This window comes from Procambarus clarkii, chromosome 41, assembly GCF_040958095.1.
Source record: "Procambarus clarkii isolate CNS0578487 chromosome 41, FALCON_Pclarkii_2.0, whole genome shotgun sequence".
Lineage (NCBI taxonomy): Eukaryota > Metazoa > Arthropoda > Malacostraca > Decapoda > Cambaridae > Procambarus > Procambarus clarkii.
In genome coordinates this window covers 4,372,367-4,398,936 of record NC_091190.1, presented here as the reverse complement: position 1 = coordinate 4,398,936, position 26,570 = coordinate 4,372,367, and the positions used below count along the sequence as shown (strand labels likewise).

The window sequence follows — 26,570 nt, the reverse complement described above, 5'->3', positions numbered from 1 at the left end:
CCACACCACTACAGCATACTACACCACACCACTATACCAGGCTACTGCACCAGGTTACTACACCATGCCACTACACCACACCACCACACCAGGGTACTACACCACACCACTACACCAGGCTACCACACCACTATACCATGCTACTTCACCACGCCACTACACCAGGGTACTACACCACACCACTATACCAGGCTACTACACCACACAACTAAACCAGGGTACTTCACCACACCACTATACCTGGCTACTACACACCACTACACCAGGCTACTACACACCACTATACCAGGACACTACACCACACCACTACACCAGGGTACTACACCACACCACTATACCAGGCTACTACACACCACTACACCAGGCTACTTCACTACACCACTATACCAGGCTACTACACACCTCTACACCAGGCTACTACACCACACCACTTCACCAGGGTACTACACCACACCACTATACCAGGGTACTACACCAGGCTACTACACCATGCCACTATACCAGGCTACACCACACCTCTACACCAGTGTACTACACTATACCTGGTTATACCACACCACTATACCAGGCTACTACACCACACAACTATACCAGGCTGCTACACCACACTACTATACCAGGCTACTACACCACACAACTATACCAGGCTGCTACACGACACCACAATACCAGGGTACTTTGCCACACCACTATACCAGGGTAGTACACCACAGCACTATTCTAGGTTACTACACCCCACCACAATACCAGGGTACTACACCATGTCACTATACCAGGCTACTACACAACACCACTATACCAGGGTACTACACACCACTATTCCAGGTTACTACACCACACCCCTATACCAGGCTACTACACCACACCACTACACCAAGCCACTACACTACGCTACTACAAATGATAAATGAATAAAAATGATGAACCAACCTTTATTATGATGCTTTATTTTACCAAATGTAGAAATGTATTTTTATATTTTTACATTTCCTATTGTATTTATATTTGAGCATTTTAACTTGAAACACTTTATGAAAGGGGTCACAAAGTTTCAAATTAGGTACAAAAGGTGTCACAAAGTTTTAAATTAGGGTACAAAAGGTGTCACAACGTTTGAAACTTGGGTACAAAAGGCGTCACAACGTTTTAAATTACTGTTAGATACGTAGGTTTTGGTTATAAGTTTTGGAAACCTATTTAATTCGACACAAAAAACCGTATCTGATGCGTGAAAACAAACGTTTCCAATCCTTTCAAACACTTTCCAGATACATTGTGGCAATCTTAAATTGTTTCCTGGGAGGTCACTGGAAACGGGAGACCTACCAGAAATATGGAAGACTGCTAATATAGTACCAATATACAAAAAGGGTAACAGACAAGAGGCACTGAACTACAGGCCAGTGTCCTTAACTTGTATATCATGCAAGGTGATGGTGAAGATTGTGAGAAAAATCCTAGTAACACATCTGGAGAGAAGAGACTTCGTGACAACCCATCAACATGGGTTCAGGGGAGGGTAAATCTTGCCTTACAGGCTTGATAGAATTCTACGATCAGGTGGCAAAGATTAAGCAAGAAAGAGAAGGGTGGGTGGAATGCATTGTTTTGGACTGTCGGAAAGCCTTTGCCACAGTACCCCATAAAAGGCTGAGGCATAAGCTGGAGAAACAGGCAGGAGTAACTAGTAAGGCGCTCCAGTGGATAAGGGAGTACCTAAGCAATAGGAAGCAGAGAGTTACAGTGAGGGGTGAGACCTCAGTCTGGCGTGAAGTCACCAGTGGAGTCCCACAGGGCTCTGTACTTGGACCTATCCTGTTTCTGATATACGTAAATGATCGCCCAGTGGGTATAGACTCATTCCTCTCAATGTTTGCTGACGACGCCAAAATTATGAGAGGGATTAAGACAGAGGAGGACAGCTTGAGGATTCAAGAAGACCTGGACAAGCGGCAGGAATGGTCGAACAAATGGCTGTTGGAGTTTAACCCAAGCATATGTAATGTAATGAAGATAGGGGTAGGAAGCAGGAGACCAGATACAAGGTACCATTTGGGAGATGAAATACTTCAAGAGTCAGAGAGAGAGAAAGACCTGGGGGTTGATATCACGCCAGACCTGTCCCCTGAAGCTCATATCAAGAGGATAACATCAGCAGCATATGCCAGGTTAGCAAACATAAGAACGGCCTTTAGAAACTTGTGTAAGGAATCTTTCAGAACATTATATACCACATATGTCAGACCAATCCTGGAGTATGCAGCTCCAGCATTGAGTCCATATCTAGTCAAGCATAAGACTAAACTGGAAAAGGTTCAAAGGTTTGCCACCAGACTAGTATCCGAGCAGAGAGGTATGAGCTACGAGGAGAGACTACGGGAATTAAACCTCACTTCGTTGGAAGACAGAAGAGTTAGGGGGGACATGATCACCACATTCAAGATTCTGAAGGGGATTGATAGCGTAGATAAAGACAGTCTATTTAACACAAGGGGAACACGCACAAGGGGACACAGGTGGAAACTGAGTGCCCAAATGAGCCACAGAGATATTAGAAAGAACTTTTTTAGTGTCAGAGTGGTTGACAAATGGAATGCATTAGGGGGTGATGTGGTGGAGGCTGACTCCATACACAGTTTCAAGTGTAGATATGATAGAGCCCAATAGGCTCAGGAACCTGTACACCTGTTGATTGACGGTTGAGAGGCGGGACCAAAGAGCCAGAGCTCAACCCCCGCAAACACAACTAGGTGAGTACAACTAGGTGAGTACACACACACACACACAGCTTCAGGGATACACACACACGTGTTCAGGGGTACGACAACAGTGCTAGGACAAGCACGTGGCCACTGCATGGTTAGGGTGTACACAACTAGATGCATAGTGAAGATCATAACAAATAGTGAATAGGATAGTGAAGAAGTGATTCTAAACGTGTGGCATTTGTACTATATCAGTGCTAAGAAGAACAAGAAGCAGAGTACTGGTAATTGATAGCGACAACTTGGAGGGACCTACGCCTGGCCGCGGCGTGGATGGAGATAGCAGGCCTACGTCAACTGACTGTCAACAGTACTTTTAACACCTGTTTGTGCAGTGGGATGTTTTGAATTGGCGGTAAGGTAAGGCCTCTCACAAAGTCAGTCAGTCAAACGGTGTACAGTGTTATTGCTTTTTAATAGTTAGTCTTGGATATAAGTTAACAAACGGAAACGAACCTCAGAGGAAATATTCGGCTCACGTGGAGACTAGATTGTGGCACCGAACTGTGAAAAAAACACTCCGCCCTACACCGAGACAACTCCCCACCCCCTTCTCTCACCCCCACCCCCTCCCATCATAGCACCAACAGTACACACACAACTTCCCAACCATATGGTCCACACCCTCCCACTCTAATCCTCCCCTCCCACCCTCACCATCCCCTCCCTCTCTCCCACCTCCCCCCCATACACACTCACACACCTTTCTCTCTCTCTCCCCCTCCCCCTTTCTCTCCTCTCCTCTCTCTCTCTCTCTCTCCCTTCTCCCTCTCCCCCCCTTTCTCTCCTCTCTCTCTCCCCCCCCCTTTTCTCTCTCTCTCTCTCCCCTCTCTCTAACTCTCCCCTACATCTCTCTCTCTCTCTCTCCTCTCCCTCTCTCCTCTCTCTCTCTCTCTCTCTCTCTCTCTCTCTCTCTCTCTCTCTCTCTCTCTCTCTCTCTCTCTCTCTCTCTCTCTCTCTCTCTCTCTCTCTCTCTCTCTCTATCCTCTTCCTCTCTCCTCTCTCCTCTCTCTCTATATTTATCTCTCATAGGGTAAACATGGAAGGGGCACGAACTCAGGGTGACAAACGCAGGATGACAATCACGGATGGAACAAACTCAGAGGATGGGATGGAAAAGGAAGCCTGGATGTAGGGAGTATTCCAGAAAATGTGGGATGAATTCAGTGAAGGACTGAGGGTAATGAGGGAGACAGTAGCCAACCTGCAGGATGAACTAAGGGCAGCAAAGGGGGAGATAAGATGCCTGAAGGAGACTCCTCTGCAATACCAGACACAAACCGTACCTCAGGGAGATAGGAATGCTACTGTGGAGGGGACCTCCACAACACAGCTCTCATTTGCTGAAATGTTTAAAAAGAGCCCTGAAGCTAGGTCTGCAGTTAGGGAAGTTGCCATGGAAGTGGCTTCCTCTCAGGAAGCAGCTAGATGTACTAGCCGGCTGATAGAGAGAAAAAGAGCAGTAGTAGCAGCAGGCATTAAAGAGCAAACAGAGACCAGCCCAATGGAGCGGAGTGACAAGGACAAAAACATAGTTACCGAGATCCTTAAAGAGGTAAGGATGGAGAGAAATGAACAAAATGTTGAGAATGTTTTCAGGCTTGGAAAGTACAACAAGGACAGAGACCGGATGATAAAGGTGGTATTCATGAGCGAAATCACGAAAGAGGAACTGTTAGCAAGGAAGAGCGGTCTAGCAAATGCACAGAAGTTCAAAAAAAGTATTCCTGCAGAGTGATATGACAAGGGAAGAGAGAAAGCAGGCAGCAGACGCGAGGAAGGAGTGCAGGGAGAAAGAAAGGAATCAGAGAGCCACAACCCTGATCCCTACAACCCCGGAGGGGAGTGGGGAATCCTCCTCAAACAGTGCAATAGCCACAGGGAGTGGGGAACCACCCCCACATTCTACCCAACAAACACCCTACCTGCCCCAGCCCCTGTCAGCCCCCACCAAGTACCCACCTAAGGCACCCTACCCCCACCCACCCCCCTCCTCCCACTCACCCCCTCCTCCCACTCACCCCTCCCCCCAATCCCCCAAGCCCTCCCTTCTCCCACATGCCCTCCCGTCTCTCTCACCCCCAAGCCCTCCATTCTCCCCAGCCCCGCTAAGCCCCCCACTCTCCCCCACCCCACCTAAGTCTTCCCCCCTCTCCACCACTCCCCTAAACCCTTCCCTCTTCTTCACCCACCTCAGCCTTCCCTATCTCCCTAAGCCCTCCTCCCTTTTCTGTCCCCCCACACCCCCCCTTCTTCCCCATCCTCCCAAGCCCTCAAGCCTCTCCTCCATGCTCCCCCAACCCTCCCCCTCTCACTCTCCCCCCTACCCCTCTCACCCCCCCCCCCTATCCTCCCCATTCCCCCACCCCTCAAGCCCTACCTACTCCACCAGTCTCCCTATAATAGATCCTCCCAGCTCCCACTCACCCCAGATCCCACAGGTCACCCCCAGAGGAGAAGCAGAAGAGAGTCAGTTTCAGGGTAATGTACTTGAACATAGATAGGATCACAAGCAAGGCAAGTGAACTAAGGGAAAGGGCACAAGAAGTGAACACAGATGTAATCGGACTCACTGAAACAAAACTCTCTGGAATCATAACGAATGCCGTGTTTCCCCAGGAGTACACAGTAATAAGGAAAGAGAGGGAAGGTTGGGGAGGAGGTGGAGTGGCCCAACTCATAAGAAAGGAATGGAGTTTTAAGGAGAGGGCTATACTGGGCTGTGAGAGTTTCAGAGACTACATAGCAGGCACCATGACAATGGGAGGACCAAGAATAGTAGTAGCAGTAATATATAACCCTCCACCAAATGACAGAAGACCCAGTCAAGAGTATGAAAACAACAACATGGCAGTTAGCACTATAATTGAGAGGGCATCCTCTGCTGCCTGTAAAAATAGATCCCACTTGCTCATCATGGAGGATTTCAATCATGGAAGGATTGACTGGGAGAACAAGGAACAACATGGAGGCGAGGATACGTGGAGAGCCAAACTATTGAAGGTGGTGACTAGAAACGTTTTAACCCAGCATGTCAGAGAACCCACAAGGATGAGAGGCAATGACGAACCAGCGAGACTCGACCTAGTCTTCACTCTGAACGACTCCGACATAAGAGAAATCGGTTTTGATGCCCCAGTAGGAATGAGCGACCACAGTGTACTGGTGTTTGAATACTTGATTGAAGAAGGGTTATTGAACTCGAGGAGGGATACCGTAAACAAAAGGTTAGCATACCGAAAGGGAAACTATGAGGAGACAAGAAAATTCCTAACAGATATAGCATGGGAAACAGAGCTCACAGGAAAGTCGGCCCAAGACATGATGGACTACATCACGCAGAAGTGCAAGGACGCAGCAAACAAGTTTGTCCCAGTCCAAAAGGAAAACAGTGAAATGAAGATGAGAAACCCATGGTTTAATCAGAGATGTAGGCTAGATAAGCAGCAAAGTAAAAGGGCATGGAGAAACTATAGGAATAACAGGACACTAGAGAGCAGAGAAAGATACCAGAATGCCAGGAATGAATACGTCAGGATGAGAAGAGAGGCAGAAAGACAATACGAAAACGACATCGCAAGCAAGGCAAAGACTCAGCCTAAATTGCTGCATAGCCACATCAGGAGAAAAACAACAGTAAAGGAACAGGATATGAAATTAAGAATAGGGGATGACGGATTCACTTCAAACGTCAAGTGTGTGAGGAACTGAATAAGAAATTCCAAGAGGTCTTCACCTTAGAGCAAGGAGAAATCCCAGAGATAAGAGAGGGAATAGCTAACCAGGATCCCCTGGAAGAGTTTGAGATTACTAGCGGGGAACTAAGGAGGTGTTTACAAGAGTTGGATGTGACAAAAGCTATAGGTCCAGATGGAATCTCCCCTTGGATACTAAAGGAAGGAGCAGAAAAAATGTGCCTGCCACTCTCCATAGTGTACAACAAATCACTGGTAACAAGGGAACTGCCAGAAATTTGGAAAGCAACTAACATAGTCCCGATATACAAGAAAGGGGATAGACAGGATTCACTGAACTACAGTCCAGTGTCCCTAACCTGAATACCATGCAAGATGATGGAGAAGATTGTGCGAAGAAAGCTAGTGGAACATCTAGAGCGAAAGAATCCTGTAACACAGCACCAACATGGGTTACTTGAATTCTACAACCAGGCAACAAAAATCAGGCAAGAAAGAGAAAGGTGGGCAGACTGCATATTTTTGGACTGTCAGAAAGCCTTTGATACAGTACCACACAAGAGGCTAGTGAAAAAGCTGGAGATGCAGGCCGTTGTGAGAGGGAAGGTACTCCATTGGATAAAGGAGTACCTAAGCAACAGGAGACAACGAGTAAGTGTGAGGGAAAGCCAATCATCAGCCAGATACCCACACCCACGCACAGACTGGCGAAAAGACTCAACGGCTTGCTGACTCCTTATGTCCCTTGCACCTTCAGCCTGAAGTCTCCAAAGGAATTTGTTGACTTACTGCGGGGAACATGGGCCACAGGGATAAGAGCCTCGTTGTACGTAGAATCACTGTTCACCAACGTACCTGTGGATGAAACAATCGGGATGATAGCGGACAGAGTGTATCGTGATCCGGCCTGTACTCCTCTTGACATACCAGAAAACATTCTAAGGAAACTACTCCAAGCTTGTACTTAAGAGGCACCCTTCTTGAGCCCGGATGGGCACATGTATAAGCAAGTAGATGGGGTCGCCTTGGGTTCTCCCCTAGGTGTCCTGTTTGCGAACTTCTACATGGGTACCATCGAGCAAAAAGTCTTAGTCGACATGAACTTGAAACCGGCCATATACTGCAGGTATGTTGATGACATTTTTACACAGGTACCTGATGTCAGACATCTGCAGGAGCTGAAGGAGGCATTTGAGCAGAATTTTGTGTTGCATTTCACTTACGAGATGGAGAAGGATGGGAAGCTGCCCTTTCTAGATGTAACAGTCATGGAAAGGAGCGGAGGTTTCCACACTGCAGTCTACACTAAGGAAACAAACATAGGAATGTGCCTAAATGCCAACAGTGAATGCCCAGACAGGTACAAGAGGAGTATTGTTAACGCTAATGTCGACCGCGCTCTCAGCCACAGCTCAGGATGGAAGCAAGTCGACGAAGAACTCTGTAGGGTAAGGCAGGTCCTAGTCAACAACGGCTTCTCCAATGGTTTCGTTGAAGACATCATAAGAAGGAAAGTGAAACGCCATGCAACCTCTGTAGAGACAACTAACACTACACCTATACCCCCTATTAGACTATTTTACAGGAACTTCTTTTCCACAGCTCATAAAACGGAGGAAAGGGTCCTGGACGATATTGTCAATAGAAACGTTATCCCTACAGACAAAAATCAGAAGATACAACTGATGATTTACTATAAAACCAAAAAAACGGCCAGCCTACTCATGAGAAACTCTCCAGACACAAAGAAGAACGCTTTAAAAGAGACCAACGTCGTCTATGCCTTCAAATGCCCTCTTGGGGACTGTAAGCCTAAAAAAAACTCAGTATATAGGCAAGACAACAACATCTCTTTCCAGGCGATTAACGATGCATAAACAACAGGGCTCCATTAAGGAACATATAATCTCTTCCCACAACCAAACCATCCCCAGAGAAATCTTAGCAAACAACACAGAAATCATTGATAGATACAGCGATAGCAGGCGGCTTGACATCTGCGAGGCACTACACATCAAGAAGTCAATACCAGCAATCAACAGCCAATTAATGCACAACTATATTCTACCCACTTCAAGACTCCGCTCCAATATAGAAGCATCAAGAAATTTGGGCCAATAGGCCCTCTGATGATCGATAGACGATCATTGGTGCGGTGATCACGGTACTGTGTACGTTTAGGGGTGATCCTGGACGGCATGGGTTCGAATCCTGGCCGGGTCAAAGAGTTCTTAGTGATATATGGCTTGCGCGTTCATGCAGCTTTCTCACATATATATATATATATATATATATATATATATATATATATATATATATATATATATATATATATATATATATATATATATATATATATATGTCGTACCTAGTAGCCAGAACTCACTTTTCAGCCTACTATTCAAGGCCCGATTTGCCTAATAAGCCAAGTTTTCCTGAATTAATATATTTACTATAATTTTTTTCTTATGAAATGATAAAGCAACCCTTTTCTCTATGTATGAGGTCAATTTTTTTTTATTGGAGTTAAAATTAACGTAGATATATGACCGAACCTAACCAACCCTACCTAACCTAACCTAACCTATATTTATAGGTAAGGTTAGGTTAGGTAGCCAAAAAAAGCTAGGTTAGGTTAGGTTAGGTAGGTTAGGTAGACGAAAAAACATTAATTCATGAAAACTTGGCTTATTAGGCAAATCGGGCCTTGAATAGTAGGCTGAGAAGTGCGTTCTGGCTATTAGGTACGACATATATATATATATATATGTGTGTGTGTGTGTGTGTATATCACGAAAATAAACACGTGATTAAGAATGTGACAATGTCAGACCACGGAGGAAAAATGAAACAGGAATTTCCTTAAGTACTTTCGTATATTAAATACATCTTCAGAAGGTCCTTCTGAAGGTGTATTTAATATACGAAAGTACTTAAGGAAATTCCTGTTTCATTTTTCCTCCGTGGTCTGACATTGTCATATATATATATATATATATATATATATATATATATATATATATATATATATATATATATATATATATATATATATATATATATATATAAATAAATAAATATATATATTTTGGTTTGCGGGACCAAACTCCCGCAAACACAACTAGGTGAGTACTAGGTGAGTACACACACAGGCCGTTTCTGTCACTTTGATGCCGCTGTTCACCAAGCAGTAAATAGATACCTGGGAATTAGACAGTTGCTATGAGGTTATTACTGGGGATATGTGTGTGTGTGTGTGTGTGTGTGTGTGTGTGTGTGTGTGTGTGTGTGTGTGTGTGTGTGTGTGTGTGTGTGTGTGTGTGTGTGTGTGTGTGTGTGTGTGTGTGTGTGTGTGTGTGTGTGTGTGTGTGTGTGTGTGTGTGTGTGTGTGTGTGTGTGTGTGTGTGTGTACTCACCTAGTTGTGTCTGCAGGATCGAGCATTGACTCTTGGATCCCGCCTTTCGAGCAGCGGTTGTTTACAGCAATGACTCCTGTCCCATTTCCCTATCATACCTGGTTTTAAAATTATGAATAGTATTTGCTTCCACAACCTGTTCCTGAAGTGCATTCCATTTTCCCACTACTCTCACGCTAAAAGAAAACTTCCTAACATCTCTGTGACTCATCTGAGTTTCAAGCTTCCATCCATGTCCCCTCGTTCTGTTACTATTCCGTGTGAACATTTCGTCTATGTCCACTCTGTCAATCCCTCTGAGTATCTTATACGTTCCTATCATGTCCCCCCTCTCCCTTCTTCTTTCTAGTGTCGTAAGGCACAGTTCCCTCAGGCGCTCCTCATACCCCATCCCTCGTAGCTCTGGGACGAGTCTCGTTGCAAACCTCTGAACCTTTTCCAGTTTCATTATATACTTCTTCAGATGGGGACTCCATGATGAGGCGGCATACTCTAAGACTGGCCTTACGTAGGCAGTGTAAAGCGCCCTAAATGCCTCCTTACTTAGGTTTCTGAATGATGTTCTAACTTTTGCCAGTGTAGAGTACGCTGCTGTCGTTATCCCATTTATATGTGCTTCAGGAGATAGATTAGGTGTTACGTCCACCCCCAGGTCTCTTTCACGCGTCGTTACAGGTAGGCTGTTCCCCTTCATTGTGTACTGTCCCTTTGGTCTCCTATCTCCTAGTCCCATTTCCATAACTTTACATTTGCTCGTGTTGAATTCCAGTAGCCATTTCTCTGACCATCTCTGCAACCTGTTCAGGTCCTCTTGGAGGATCCTGCAATCCTCATCTGTCACAACTCTTCTCATCAACTTTGCGTCATCCGCAAACATCGACATGTAGGACTCTATGCCTGTAAACATGTCGTTAACATATACAAGAAATAGAATTGGTCCCAGCACCGATCCTTGTGGTACTCCACTTGTTACTGTTCGCCAGTCCGACTTCTCGCCCCTTACTGTAACTCTTTGGCTCCTTCCTGTTAGGTAGTTCCTTATCCATGCTAGGACCTTTCCCCCCACCCCCGCCTGCCTCTCGAGCTTGAACAGCAATCTCATGTGCGGTACTGTATCAAAGGCTTTTTGGCAGTCCAGAAATATGCAGTCTGCCCAACCATCTCTGTCCTGTCTTATCCCCGTTATTTTATCATAGAATTCCAGAAGGTTTGTTAGGCACGATTTCCTTGTCCAGAACCCATGTTGATGTTTGTTCACAAACCTAATGTTCTCCAGGTGTGCAACCAGTCGTAGCCTAATTATTCTTTCCAGTATTTTACAGGGGATGCTTGTCAGTGATACAGGTCTATAGTTAAGTGCCTCCTCCCTATCACCTTTCTTGAAGATCGGCACGACATTTGCCTTCTTCCAGCAACTAGGCAATTCTCCTGACATAAGTGACTCATTAAAGATCATTGCCAGAGGCACGCTGAGGGCCTGTGCTGCTTCTTTTAGTATCCACGGTGATACTTTGTCTGGTCCAACTGCTTTAGTTGCATCTAGAGTTGTCAACTGTTTCATTACCTCCTCTGCTGTCACCTCTATATCTGATAGTCTTTCATCTAGGGTAACCCCTTCCAACAATGGGAGCTGCTCAGGCTCGGTAGTGAACACTCCATGGAAACTGGCATTCAGTGCCTCGCAGATTTCCTTGTCACTTTCAGTATATGCCCCCTCTGTCTTCCTTAGTCTTGTCACTTGGTCGTTCACCGACATTTTTCTTCTTATATGACTGTGTAGTAACTTAGGTTGTTTTTTCGCTTTGATTGCAATATCGTTCTCATAGTCCCTTTCCGATGTTCGTCTTATGTTAATGTAATCGTTCCTAGCTCTGTTGTGTCTGATCCTGTTGTCCTCTGTTCTTTGTCTTCTGTACTTCCTCCACTCCCGCCTGCTGGCCATTTTTGCTTCCTGACACTGTCTATTAAACCATGGGTTATTATATTCCTTCTTATTTTTTCCCTTTACCGTTGGTATAAATCTCTCTTCGGCCTCCTGGCATTTCTGTATGACTAGGTCCATCATATCTTGGACTGTTTTTCCTCTAATTTCTTCCTCCCACTTCACTTCACCCAGATAGTCCCTTATCCTCTTATAGTCCCCTTTCCTGTAGTCAACTCTCCTTTCCCAGATCTCTTGTCCCATGGTCATAAGTTTGAATTCCATCATGTAGTCAAAGACTAGGACACAATGGTCACTGGCCCCTAGAGGTATTTCATGTTCTAAATTCTCGATATCTTCTACGTTCTGGGTGAAAATCAGGTCTAATAGGCTCGGTGCATCTCCTCCTCTTTCCCTTGTGTCTTCCTTCACATGTTGTGTCAGGAAATTCCTGTCTATAACATCTACTAATTTTGCTCCCCACGTTTCGTCCCCTCCATGGGGATTCCTTGATTCCCAATTTATCTCTCCATGATCAGCAGCTTCGCTCTCATTCTGTGGGCTAGTGTTGCTGCCTTCTGCAGTTCATCAATACATGCTTTGTTGTTGTCATCATACTCCTGCCTGGGTCTTCTACTGTTTGGTGGGGGATTGTAGATTACCAAGATCACAATCTTCCTCCCATCCCTCTGTGTGTGTGTGTGTGTGTGTGTGTGTGTGTGTGTGTGTGTGTGTGTGTGTGTACTCACCTATTTGTACTCACCTATTTGTGCTTGCGGGGGTTGAGCTTTGGCTCTTTGGTCCCGCCTCTCAACTGTCAATCAACTGGTGTACAGATTCCTGAGCCTACTGGGCTCTATCATATCTACATTTAAAACTCTGTATGGAGTCAGCCTCCACCACATCACTGCCTAATGCATTCCATCCGATAACTACTCTGACACTGAAAAAGTTCCTTCTAACATCTCTGTGGCTCATGTGGGTACTCAGTTTCCACCTGTGTCCCCTTGTTCGCGTCCCACCAGTGTTGAATAGTTCATCCTTGTTTTACCCGGTCGATTCCTCTAAGGATTTTGTAGGTTGTGATCATGTCTCCCCTTACTCTTCTGTCTTCCAGTGTCGTAAGGTGCATTTCCCGCAGCCTTTCCTCGTAACTCATGCCTCTTAGTTCTGGGACTAGTCTAGTGGCATACTTTTGGACTTTTTCCAGCTTCGCCTTGTGCTTGACAAGGTACGGGCTCCATGCTGGGGCCGCATACTCCAGGATTGGTCTTACATATGTGGTGTACAAGATTCTGAATGATTCCTTACACAGGTTCCTGAACGCTGTTCTGATGTTAGCCAGCCTCGCATATGCCGCAGACGTTATTCTCTTCATGTGGGCTTCAGGAGACAGGTTTGGTGTGATATCAACTCCTAGATCTTTCTCTCTGTTCGTTTCATTAAGTACTTCATCTCCTATTCTGTATCCTGTATCTGGCCTCCTATTTCCACTGCCTAGTTTCATTACTTTGCATTTACTCGGGTTGAACTTCAACAGCCATTTGTTGTACCATTCACTCAATCTGTCTAGGTCATCTTGTAGCCTCCTACTATCGTCCTCAGTTTCAATCCTCCTCATAATTTTTGCATCATCGGCAAACATTGAGAGAAACGATTCTATACCCTCTGGGAGATCATTTACATATACCAGAAACAGTATAGGTCCAAGGACTGACCCCTGCGGGACTCCACTCGTAACGTCTCGCCAATCTGAGACCTCTGGCTCTTTGGTCCCGCCTCTCAACCGTCAATCAACAGGTGTACAGATTCCTGAGCCTATTGGGCTCTATCATATCTACACTTGAAACTGTGTATGGAGTCAGCCTCCACCACATCACCCCCTAATGCATTCCATTTGTCAACCACTCTGACACTAAAAAAGTTCTTTCTAATATCTCTGTGGCTCATTTGGGCGCTCAGTTTCCACCTGTGTCCCCTTGTGCGTGTGCCCCTTGTGTTAAATAGCCTGTCTTTATCTACCCTATCAATTCCCTTGAGAATCTTGAATGTGGTGATCATGTCCCCCCTAACTCTTCTGTCTTCCAGCGAAGTGAGGTTTAATTCCCGTAGTCTCTTCTCGTAGCTCATACCTCTCAGCTCGGGTACTAGTCTGGTGGCAAATCTTTGAACCTTTTCCAGTTTAGTCTTATCCTTGACTAGATATGGACTCCATGCTGGGGCTGCATCCTCCAGGATTGGCCTGACATATGTGGTATACAAGGTTCTGAATGATTCTTTAAACAAATTTCTGAATGCCGTTCGTATGTTGGCCAGCCTGGCATATGCCGCTGATGTTATCCTCTTGATATGTGCTGCAGGAGACAGGTCTGGCGTGATATCAACTCCCAAGTCTTTTTCTTTCTCTGACTCCTGAAGAATTTCCTCTCCCAGATAATACCTTGTATTTGGCCTCCTGCTCCCTGCACCTATCTTCAATATATTACATTTGGTTGGGTTAAACTCTAACAACCACTTGTTCGACAATTCCTGCAGTTTGTCTAGGTCTTCTTGAAGCCTCAAACAGTCCTCTTCTGTCTTAATCCTTCTCATAATTTTGGCATCGTCCACATTGAGAGAAATGAATCTATACCCTCCGGGAGATCATTTACATATATCAGAAACAAGATAGGACCGAGTACAGAGCCCTGTGGGACTCCACTGGTGACTTCACGCCAATCGGAGGTCTCACCCCTCACCGTAACTCTCTGCTTCCTATTGCTTAAGTACTCCCTTATCCACTGGAGCACCTTACCAGCTACACCTGCCTGTCTCTCCAGCTTATGTACCAGCCTCTTATGCGGTACTGTATCAAAGGCTTTCCGACAATCCAAGAAAATGCAGTCCGCCCAGCCCTCTCTTTCTTGCTTAATCTGTGTTACCTGGTCATAGAATTCTATTAAGCCAGTCAGGCAAGATTTACCCTCCCTGAACCCATGTTGTCGATTTGTCACTAAGTCCCTTCTCTCCAGATGTGCTACCAAGTTTTTTCTCACGATCTTCTCCATCACCTTGCATGGTATACAAGTTAAGGACACTGGCCTGTAGTTCAGTGCCTCTTGCCTGTCGCCCTTTTTGTATATTTGGACCACATTCGCCGTCTTCCATATTTCTGGTAGGTCTCCCGTCTCCAGTGACCTACTATACACTATGGAGAGTGGCAAGCAAAGTGCTTCTGCACACTCTTTCAGTACCCATGGTGAGATCCCATCTGGACCAACAGCCTTTCTAATATCCAGGTCCAGCAGGTGTCTCTTGACCTCCTCTCTCGTAATTTCAAACTCTTCCAAGGCCGCCTTGTTTACTTTCCTTTCTCCTAGCACAGTGACCTCACCTTGTTCTGTTGTGAAGACCTCTTGGAACCTCTTGTTGAGTTCATCACACACCTCTTTGTCATTCTCTGTATACCTGTCCTCGCCTGTTCTATGTTTCACTACCTGTTCTTTCACTGTTGTTTTCCTTCTGACGTGACTGTGGAGTAGCTTTGGTTCGGTCTTGGCTTTGTTTGCTATATCATTTTCATAACTTTTCTCTGCTTCTCTTCTCACCCTGACATACTCATTCCTGGTTCTCTGGTATCTCTCTCTGCTTTCTGGTGTTCTGTTATTCTGGAAGTTCCTCCACGCCCTTTTGTTCAGTATCTTTGCTTCCATACATGCCCTATTATACCATGGATTCTTCTTTTGCTTCTCGGATTTTTCCTTTTGGGCCGGGATGTATCTGCTTACTGCCTCCTGACACTTTTGGTGTGTGTGTGTGTACTCACCTAGTTGTACTCACCTAGTTGTGTTTGCCGGGGTTGAGCTCTGGCTCTTTGGTGCCGCCTCTCAACCGTCAATCAACAGGTGTACAGATTCCTGAGCCTATCGGGCTCTGTCATATCTACACTTGAAACTGTGTATGGAGTCAGCCTACACCACATCACCCCCTAATGCATTCCATTTGTCAACCACTCTGACACTAAAAGAGTTCTTTCTAATATCTCTGTGGCTCATTTGGGCACTCAGTTTCCACCTGTGTCCCCTTGTGCATGTTCCCCTTGTGTTAAATAGACTGTCTTTATCTACCCTATCAATTCCCTTGAGAATCTTGAATGTGGTGATCATGTCCCCCCTAACTCTTCTGTCTTCCAGCGAAGTAAGGTTTAATTCCCGTAGTCTCTCCTCGTAGCTCATACCTCTCAGCTCGGGTACTAGTCTGGTGGCAAACCTTTGAACCTTTTCCAGTTTAGTCTTATCCTTGACTAGATATGGACTCCATGCTGGGGCTGCATACTCCAGGATTGGCCTGACATATGTGGTATACAAAGTTCTGAATGATTCTTTACACAAGTTTCTGAATGCCGTTCGTATGTTGGCCAGCCTGGCATATGCCGCTGATGTTATCTGCTTAATATGTGCTGCAGGAGACAGGTCTGGCGTGATATCAACCCCCAAGTCTTTTTCCTTCTCTGACTCCTGAAGAATTTCCTCTCCCAGATGATACCTTGTATCTGGCCTCCTGCTCCCTACACCTATCTTCATTACATTACATTTGGTTGGGTTAAACTCTAACAACCATTTGTTCGACCATTCCTTCAGCTTGTCTAGGTCTTCTTGAAGCCTCTACAGTCCACTTATGTTTTAATCCTGCTCATAATTTTAGCATCGTCCGCAAACATTGAGAGAGATGAATCGATACCCTCCGGGAGATCATTTACATATATCAGAAACAAGATAGGACCGAGTACAGAGCCCTGTGGGACTCCACTGGTGACTTCACGCCAATCGGAGGTCTCACCCCTCACCGTAACTCTCTGCTTCCTATTGCTTAGATACTCCCTTATCCACTGGAGCACCTTACCAGCTACACCTGCCTTTCTCTCCAGCTTATGTACCAGCCTCTTATGCGGTACTGTGTCAAAGGCTTTCCGACAATCCAAGAAAATGCAGTCGCAGTGTGTGTGTGTGTGTGTGTGTGTGTGTGTGTGTGTGTGTGTGTGTGTGTGTGTGTGTGTGTGTGTGTGTGTGTGTGTGTGTGTGTGTGTGTGTGTACTCACCTAGTTGTACTCACCTAGTTGTGTTTGCGGGGGTTGAGCTCTGGCTCTTTGGTCCCGCGTCTCAACCGTGTGTGTGTATGTGTGTGTGTGTGTGTGTGTGTGTGTGTGTGTGTGTGTGTGTGTGTGTGTGTGTGTGTGTGTGTGTGTGTGTGTGTGTGTAAAAATAAGAAAAAATAAGTTGATTGACTCACAATTGAGAGGCGGGCCCAAAGAGCCAGGGCTCAACCTCCGCAAGCACAACTAGGTGAGTACACACACAACAGCCAGTCTACAGTTTATTAAGGTAGATAAATTTCCCTCTGGATTACCTTTGTGATAGGATGTTAATAACCTGTTGCTGGAGCAGGGGAATTATTTTCTTGTGGGCAGCGAGTTAGATTATATATGTAAACTATTTATTCGCCCTAAAATAAGAGAGTGGAGAGGGAGGAACGTCCTGGAGGACGGAGCAACGTTTGTCCCCTCTGAGCGCTAGCAGGTGACTGAGGAAGCCCAGCTCCTGGCGGCGGAGGACCCTCCCAGAGTGAGTGAAAACCGCCAGGCAAGGCGGAGCATGGACCAGCCCAAACGGGGGAGTCCACTCTCACAGTATGTAGAGAGCAGATATATGTTGGAGGCAAACATATTGTGTGGTTATTTTTGTTCATGTGTTTAAGGGGAAACATTTTTATTGAAGTGTCGATGGGTTGTAGGTTTGTCTTTGGGGAAGAAGTTGCTGAGAACTTCGAAGTTGAGCACAAAAGGAGTAGTTGATGAGACTCCAAGGTAGTGGAGGAGAGAACCTCGAGCTGTGAGGAGAAGCAGTGAAGAGGAGTGTCACGTGCTTCTGTAGAGGTGGTGAGGCACCATAGTTGCTCAAGGGAAACTTCATGGTGTAGCAGCCTGGAGGAGCTGCAGAGGATCCTGGTAGTTAAACCCAGAAGAACCTGAAGAGATCAGGGTAGTGTACTTCCAGAGGTGGAAGGGAAGTTCTGGTTGATTACTTGTAAGGAGTTGATAGAGTGGTTGTTTGTCATTAGCGTTCAAGACGCAGTGAGAGGTGAGTGATTGTTTGCCATTTTTGTACCAAGGAGTGTTTATACTGAAGTATAGAGTTACAGTCGTAGGCTGGATTACCTACAGTTGTATGTGTTCGAGGACTGATAGGGTGATCGATGGATCATTCTTGTATATCGAGAAACATTTATAATGATATTTATGGTATTGCATTCATACGCCAATTTTCCTTGCACATGTTTACAGATGTATATTCTCTTGCTGATAGTGCAACATTGTATTATAAGACTTGATCAACTTGAGGAGGTTGATAGTATCAGGTGGTTAATCAGAAGATAGGATACCACTTGATAAGCAGATGATAGAGTTCTGATGGTGTTGGAGTGCAACCTGACTGAAATAGTATAGAGTGTAGGATTCCTTATTATTATTGTATGTGTGTTTGTATTGTGTATGTGCTTCGTCCAGTAAATGTATTCAAATTTGCTGGTGTTTGCCCTTGTCCTAGTGAGGCTTCCCAGGAAATAGTACAGAAGGAGAGAGAGAGAGAGAGAGAGAGAGAGAGAGAGAGAGAGAGAGAGAGAGAGAGAGAAAGAACCAAGAATCACTGCTGTGGACAGGGTAGAAGGTAATACTAATAAGTCAAAGGGGATTGAGGAGATCACATCACATACGGAGAGAGTGGTGAGTCACAGCGGCTCGAGTGGGTGTGTACACGTGACAACGAGGCTAAGTGTTGGAGCCGCATCCCCTAAACGTGTGACGTTGAGCCCCTCTCCAAGAGCCAGAAGCGCCCTGTGTGATCTCCTGGTAAAGTATATGCACTCTACCGAGTTGTGGGTTGGGTTGTCCAGAAAGAAAGATCAACGACGACAACACTACCAACCCACACTACAATAACATATATATATATATATATATATATATATATATATATATATATATATATATATATATATATATATATATATATATTTATATATATATATATATATATATATATATATATATATATATATATATATATATATATTTATATATTTATATATATATATATATATATATATATATATATATATATATATATATATATATATATATATATATATATATGCGAACAAGCCTGAATGGTCCCCAGGACTATATGCGACTGAAAACTCACACCCCAGATGTGACTCGAACCCATACTCCCAGGAGCAACACAACTGGTAACTACAGGGCGCCTTAATCCGCTTGACCATCACGGCCGGACAAAAGGAAGTGGTAGCCGAAGCTATTTGAACCACTTCCCCGCCGGCAACTCGGATGGTAATCTTGGGCATAGCATTTCACCAAATCACCTCATTCTTTGGGGCACACGTGAGGAACACAAATGCGAACAAGCCTGAATGGTCCCCAGGACTATATGCGACTGAAAACTCACACCCCAGAAGTGACTCGAACCCATACTCCCAGGAGCAACACAACTGGTAACTACAGGGCGCCTTAATCCGCTTGACCATCACGGCCGGACAAAAGGAAGTGGTAGCCGAAGCTATTTGAACCACTTCCCCGCCGGCAACTCGGATGGTAATCTTGGGCATAGCATTTCACCAAATCACCTCATTCTTTGGGGCACACGTGAGGAACACAAATGCGAACAAGCCTGAATGGTCCCCAGGACTATATGCGACTGAAAACTCACACCCCAGAAGTGACTCGAACCCATACTCCCAGGAGCAACACAACTGGTAACTACAGGGCGCCTTAATCCGCTTGACCATCACGGCCGGACAAAAGGAAGTGGTAGCCGAAGCTATTTGAACCACTTCCCCGCCGGCAACTCGGATGGTAATCTTGGGCATAGCATTTCACCAAATCACCTCATTCTTTGGGGCTTCGGCTACCACTTCCTTTTGTCCGGCCGTGATGGTCAAGCGGATTAAGGCGCCCTGTAGTTACCAGTTGTGTTGCTCCTGGGAGTATGGGTTCGAGTCACTTCTGGGGTGTGAGTTTTCAGTCGCATATAGTCCTGGGGACCATTCAGGCTTGTTCGCATTTGTGTTCCTCACGTGTGCCCCAAAGAATGAGGTGATTTGGTGAAATGCTATGCCCAAGATTACCATCCGAGTTGCCGGCGGGGAAGTGGTTCAAATAGCTTCGGCTACCACTTCCTTTTGTCCGGCCGTGATGGTCAAGCGGATTAAGGCGCCCTGTAGTTACCAGTTGTGTTGCTCCTGGGAGTATGGGTTCGAGTCACTTCTGGGGTGTGAGTTTTCAGTCGCATATAGTCCTGGGGACCATTCAGGCTTGTTCGCATTTGTGTTCCTCACGTGTGCCCCAAAGAATGAGGTGATTTGGTGAAATGCTATGCCCAAGATTACCTTCCGAGTTGCCGGCGGGGAAGTGGTTCAAATAGCTTCGGCTACCACTTCCTTTTGTCCGGCCGTGATGGTCAAGCGGATTAAGGCGCCCTGTAGTTACCAGTTGTGTTGCTCCTGGGAGTATGGGTTCGAGTCACTTCTGGGGTGTGAGTTTTCAGTCGCATATAGTTCTGGGGACCATTCAGGCTTGTTGGCATTTGTGTTCCTCACGTGTGCCCCAAAGAATGAGGTGATTTGGTGAAATGCTATGCCCAAGATTACCATCCGAGTTGCCGGCGGGGAAGTGGTTCAAATAGCTTCGGCTACCACTTCCTTTTGTCCGGCCGTGATGGTCAAGCGGATTAAGGCGCCCTGTAGTTACCAGTTGTGTTGCTCCTGGGAGTATGGGTTCGAGTCACTTCTGGGGTGTGAGTTTTCAGTCGCATATAGTCCTGGGGACCATTCAGGCTTGTTCGCATTTGTGTTCCTCACGTGTGCCCCAAAGACTGAGGTGATTTGGTGAAATGCTATGCCCAAGATTACCATCCGAGTTGCCGGCGGGGAAGTGGTTCAAATAGCTTCGGCTACCACTTCCTTTTGTCCGGCCGTGATGGTCAAGCGGATTAAGGCGCCCTGTAGTTACCAGTTGTGTTGCTCCTGGGAGTATGGGTTCGAGTCACTTCTGGGGTGTGAGTTTTCAGTCGCATATAGTCCTGGGGACCATTCAGGCTTGTTCGCATTTGTGTTCCTCACGTGTGCCCCAAAGAATGAGGTGATTTGGTGAAATGCTATGCCCAAGATTACCATCCGAGTTGCCGGCGGGGAAGTGGTTCAAATAGCTTCGGCTACCACTTCCTTTTGTCCGGCCGTGATGGTCAAGCTGATTAAGGCGCCCTGTAGTTACCAGTTGTGTTGCTCCTGGGAGTATGGGTTCGAGTCACTTCTGGGGTGTGAGTTTTCAGTCATATATATATATATATATATATATATATATATATATATATATATATATATATATATATATATATATATATATATATATATATATGTCGTACCTAGTAGCCAGAACGCACTTCTCGGCCTACTATGCAAGGGCCGATTTGCCTAATAAGCCAAGTTTTCATTAATTAATTGTTTTTCGACTACCTAACCTAACCTAACCTAACTTTTTCGGCTACCTAACCTAACCTAACCTATAAAGATAGGTTAGGTTAGGTTAGGTAGGGTTGGTTAGGTTCGGTCATATATCTACGTTAATTTTAACTCCAATAAAAAAAATTGACCTCATACATAATGAAATGGGTAGCTTTATCATTTCATAAGAAAAAAATTAAAGAAAATCTTTTATTTCAGGAAAACTTGGCTTATTAGGGAAATCGAGCCTTGCATAGTAGGCCGAGAAGTGCGTTCTGGCTACTAGGTACGACATTATATATATATATATATATATATATATATATATATATATGTATATATATATATATATATATATATATATATATATATATATATATATATATATATATATATATATATATATATATATATATGACTGAAAACTCACACCCCAGAAGTGACTCGAACCCATACTGCCAGGAGCAACGCAACTGGTATGTACAGGACGCCTTAATCCGCTGGACCATCACGACCGGACATAAGGAAGTGATAGCCGAAGCTATTTGAACCACTTCCCCGCCGGCACTCGGATGGTAATCTTGGGCATAGCATTTTATCAAATCACCTCATTCTTTGGGGCACACGTGAGGAACACAAATGCGAACAAGCCTGAATGGTCCCCAGGACTATATGCGACTGAAAACTCACACCCCAGAAGTGACTCGAACCCATACTCCCAGGAGCAACACAACTTGTATCCACAGGACGCCTTAATCTGCTGACCATCACAAATGGACATAAAGAAGTGATAGCCAAAGCTATTTGAACCACTTCCCCGCCGGCACTCGGATGGTAATCTTGGGCATAGCATCCATGTCCGGTCGGTCGACCATGTCCGGTCGTGATGGTCAAGCGGATTAAGGCGCCCTGTAGATACCAGTTGCGTTGCTCCTTGGAGTATGGGTTCGAGTCACTTCTGGGGTGTGAGTTTTCAGTCGCATATAGTCCTGGGGACCATTCAGGCTTGTTTGCATATATATATATATATATAGTTTATGCACTAATATCTTGTGTTGGCATTTCATTTTCTAACTCAATATGACCAAGTTTAAGCGTTTGTGCTGTTAAGTCCTGTGTCCGCCGGTGAGACATATGGCAACACCTGAGTGGTGTTGCCATATTGCATTTTAATTCAACTGAAGAGTGTTGCTATATATAACGGGTATTCCATTATTAAGCCGTAAACAAATGTACATTTATTACAGTAAATACTTATACATTCTAAATTCTGTGTATAAATTTATTCTCGTCTTCACTCCCAAAATTGTTTGCCTGAGGCTGAGTATGAATGTGAGAATGAATGGTTAAGAAATTTTAGGCAGAGGTTGTTTCCCAGTGATTGATAGAAAATTATTTGGCGGTAAATGGTGTACGAGCCAGATTGGTGACCTTGGACTATATATATTTGTGGAGGGTAAACCAGGAGCAGGGGGTCATAGACAGTGCCAGCTTAAGAAGAGACTGGGAATTAGGGAGCTGGTGGTTGTACCTCACTTCTCACGGGGACCAAGGGTAGGAGTGTGGCGCTCTCTCTCTCTCTATGCAACTGAGGTACCCTTTAGGTGGACGGTGGCACCATTGTTGGGCAGAACGTCTCGCCACACAGTAAGCTGTATAAAGTAGTTGATTTAACCTTACAAATACAGTGTGATAATTGATCTTTCTTTACGGGTACAATACGATAATTGACCTTATCTTACGGGAACAGTACGATAATTGATCTTACTTTTCGGGAACAGTATGATAATTGACCTTGCCTTACATGTACAGTACGTTAATTGTCCTTACCTTACAGGTACAGTACGATAATTGACCTTATCCCTACTGGTACAGTTCGATAATTGACCTTACCTCATGGGTACAGTATGATAATTGACCTTACCGTACATGTACAGTACGATAATTGACATTACATTACGGGTACAGTACAATAACTGACCTTACCTTACGGCTACAATACGATAATTGACCTTACCTTACGGGTACAGTTCCATAATTGACCTTTCCTTACGGGTACAGTACAATAATTGACCTTACCTTACGGGTACAGTTCGATAATTGACCTTACCTTACGGGTACAGTACGATAATTGACATTACCTTACCGGTACAGTACAATAATTGACCTTATTCCTATGGGTACAGTTCGATAATTGACCTTACCTTATGGGTAGAGTATGATAATTGACCTTAATTTACGGGTACAGTACAATAATTGATCTTACCTTACGGGTACAGTACGATAATTGACCTTACCTTACGAGTACAGTTCCACTATTGACCTTACCTTACGGGTACAGTACAATAATTGACCTTACCTTACGGGTACAGTTCGATAATTAACCTTACCTTAAGGGTACTGTTCGATAATTGACCTTACTTTACGGGTACAGTACGATAATTTACCTTACTTTACGGGTACAGTACGATAATTGACCTTACCTTACGGGTACAGTTCGATAATTGACCTTACCTTATGGGTACAGTACGATAACTGACCTTACCTTATGGGTACAGTACATTAATTGACCTTACCTTACGGGTACAGTTCGATAATTGACCTTACCTTACGGGTACAGTATGATAATTGACCTTACCTTACGGGTACAGTATGATAATTGACCTTACCTTACGGGTACAGTATGATAATTGACCTTACCTTACGGGTACAGTATAGTTGCACTGAATTTGACTTCGAGTGGCTTTTACAAGTGGCGTGGACTTCTGGTTTATCTGTGGCTGATTGAATAATGCGTATTTCTCAACTATCTGAACGCTTGCCATACTGCATGGTAATTTTGCAATTACCACTTGCAACTGAGAGCTATATGAAACCCTGTAGTCCCAGGCTAAACCTCTCACTTTGTATATTTTTTCCTGCCTGTTGAAGAGAAAAATACAGAGGTTACTGATTAATATTTCATGTGTATCACTACCTTCTTTGACTACCATCTTAATTTGATTACATTTTATTTATTTACTTATTTATTTATTTATTTATTTATTTATATACGAGAAGGTACATCATTGGGTTTGTGAGAATGCATAGCATAGTATTTACAATCTTGTAAAGCCACTAGTACGCGCAGCGTTTCGGGCAGGTCCTTAATCTATAATTTTCTAATCATTTATGTTTATGAGTGCGAGATTACTTTTGTGGGCAATTAATATTGTGTAATTACATCAGAAAACATATTTACAAATGTTATTATCACACTTTCCTCATCTTGAGCATCATGATATAATGCTGCACATGTTGTATGATTTAAATTAAAGAAATATTAATTCTAGGTCCACATAGATTAACGATCAAGTTTACCGTGTGCTCCACTTATGTACATTATCATTAACCCTAGAGCTATGGCATTGATCACTACATACTATTAATAATGTTTTTTTGTGGGAATATACAAAATAAATTAAGGAGAACTCAGGAAAATAAACAAACAATTCCAGTTACTATAACCTGACTGAGTAAGCTGAGAAAAAGAGCTTACCCTTCAGTGTACAGAAAAAAAGATAAACGGTTAAACAAAATATTAATTTTATTTTAAAGTTACATTATGAAACTAATATATTGCGGTTAAATTTTAAAAAAATGAGAAGCTGTAATGTGGGTCAAGAGCAGAAACGTTGTTATACTGTGGGTCTGGAACTGAAACGATGCTGTGATGTGGGTCTGGGGCAGGAACGTTGCTGTACTGTGGGTCTGGGGCAGAAACGTCGATGTAATGTGGGTCTGAGGGCAAAAACGTTGCTGTGATGTGGGTTTGGAGCTAAAACGTTGCTGTAATGTGGGGCTGGGGCAGAAACGTTGATCAAATATGAATCTGGGGCTGAAACGTTGCTATAATGTGGGTCTGGGGCAGAAACGTTGATCAAATATGAATCTGGGGCTGAAACGTTGCTATAATGTGGGTCTGGGGCAGAAACCTCTCTGCAATTTGGGTCTGGGGCTGAAACGTTGCCGTAATATGGGTCTGGGACAGAAATGTTACTGTAATGTGGGTCAGGGGCAGAAACGTTGCTGTAATGTGGGTCAGGGGAAGAAACGTTGCTGTAATGTGGGTCAGGGGAAGAAACGTTGCTGTGAATCCAGGTGGGATAACTGGAAACACTAATAGTCACGTATACACATGGGGCATATTCATGGGGTTAGAGGAAAGGCCGCCATAAGCCATGGTGGGATAAATAGAGACACTAATACTCACGTATACACATGGGGTATGTTCATGGGGTTAGAGATAGGGCCGCCATAAGCCACGGTGGGGTAGCCGGAAACACACAGCTGCTGGTAACCGAATGTCACATCTGGAGTGCCGTCATCGTAGTCAACCAGCAGACACGCCATTGGCGACAGCACAGTAAACGTCGCACTCACTATTTTGGTCATATTCTGACAGGGAACAATGCGATGTTTGATGAATAAATAATGTTTTACTTTCATATTATATCTTTTTTACAACAATTATATTATCTAACCTAATGCAACAATTATTATTATAATAATTAATATAATAATAATGCAATTAATTAATAATTATTACTCTTCCTTCAGCTTGGTCTTGAAGGAAGTCAGCCTCGGGTGAAAGAGGGCTGTGACGATCTCTGTCTGGAACCCGTAGGTGCGGGATTGAGACGTCCACCTCCTGGGGCTCGTGCGGCCCATGCTCTGCTTCAGGAGGCTGGGGTCGTTTTTATCCTTAATGGGGTGGTTTTTCTCCAGCCCCGACCACGGCGGACTCCTGGTTTGGAGTCCCTGTATCTTCTTTTACCATCTTCGAGGTCAACTCAGGAACTCACAGTTCCTGCGACGGCGCTGGAACCAATTGTATTGTCGTTTGCCTTTCCATTGCAGACGTTTGGTGTCGTGGATAGGGGAAACCTGCTGTATGGGTGACAGCTTCTCCTCCATATCAACCTTCCCTGGCTTTGCGCTCTGTAGAGGTCATTCCAGACCGACAACCAGAACGCAATTCCATAGTCTCCTGAGGCTGATGGATGACTATTACTAATATATATATATATATATATATATATATATATATATATATATATATATATATATATATATATATATATATATATATATATATATATATATTAGTATATTTTGGTAGCAGTCTTTCCTGTAGACATATATTATTAAATATGACCGAAAAAGTAAGATTAATAATTCTAAC

The 26,570-nt window shown here is 44.3% G+C and overlaps 1 protein-coding gene across 1 annotated transcript in view; it reads right to left on the bottom strand.

Annotated features, from left to right (window-relative positions):
* Positions 1-26,570, bottom strand: part of LOC138373087 (uncharacterized) — a 251,001-nt gene that overhangs the window by 155,421 nt on the left and 69,010 nt on the right. Inside the window, exons 9-10 of the mRNA XM_069339112.1 lie at positions 25,599-25,783; positions 24,047-24,268 (exon numbers count right to left, since the gene is read on the bottom strand). Of these exons, the coding sequence (XP_069195213.1) occupies positions 24,047-24,268; positions 25,599-25,783 (407 nt within the window). The remainder of the gene's footprint in view (positions 1-24,046; positions 24,269-25,598; positions 25,784-26,570) is intronic.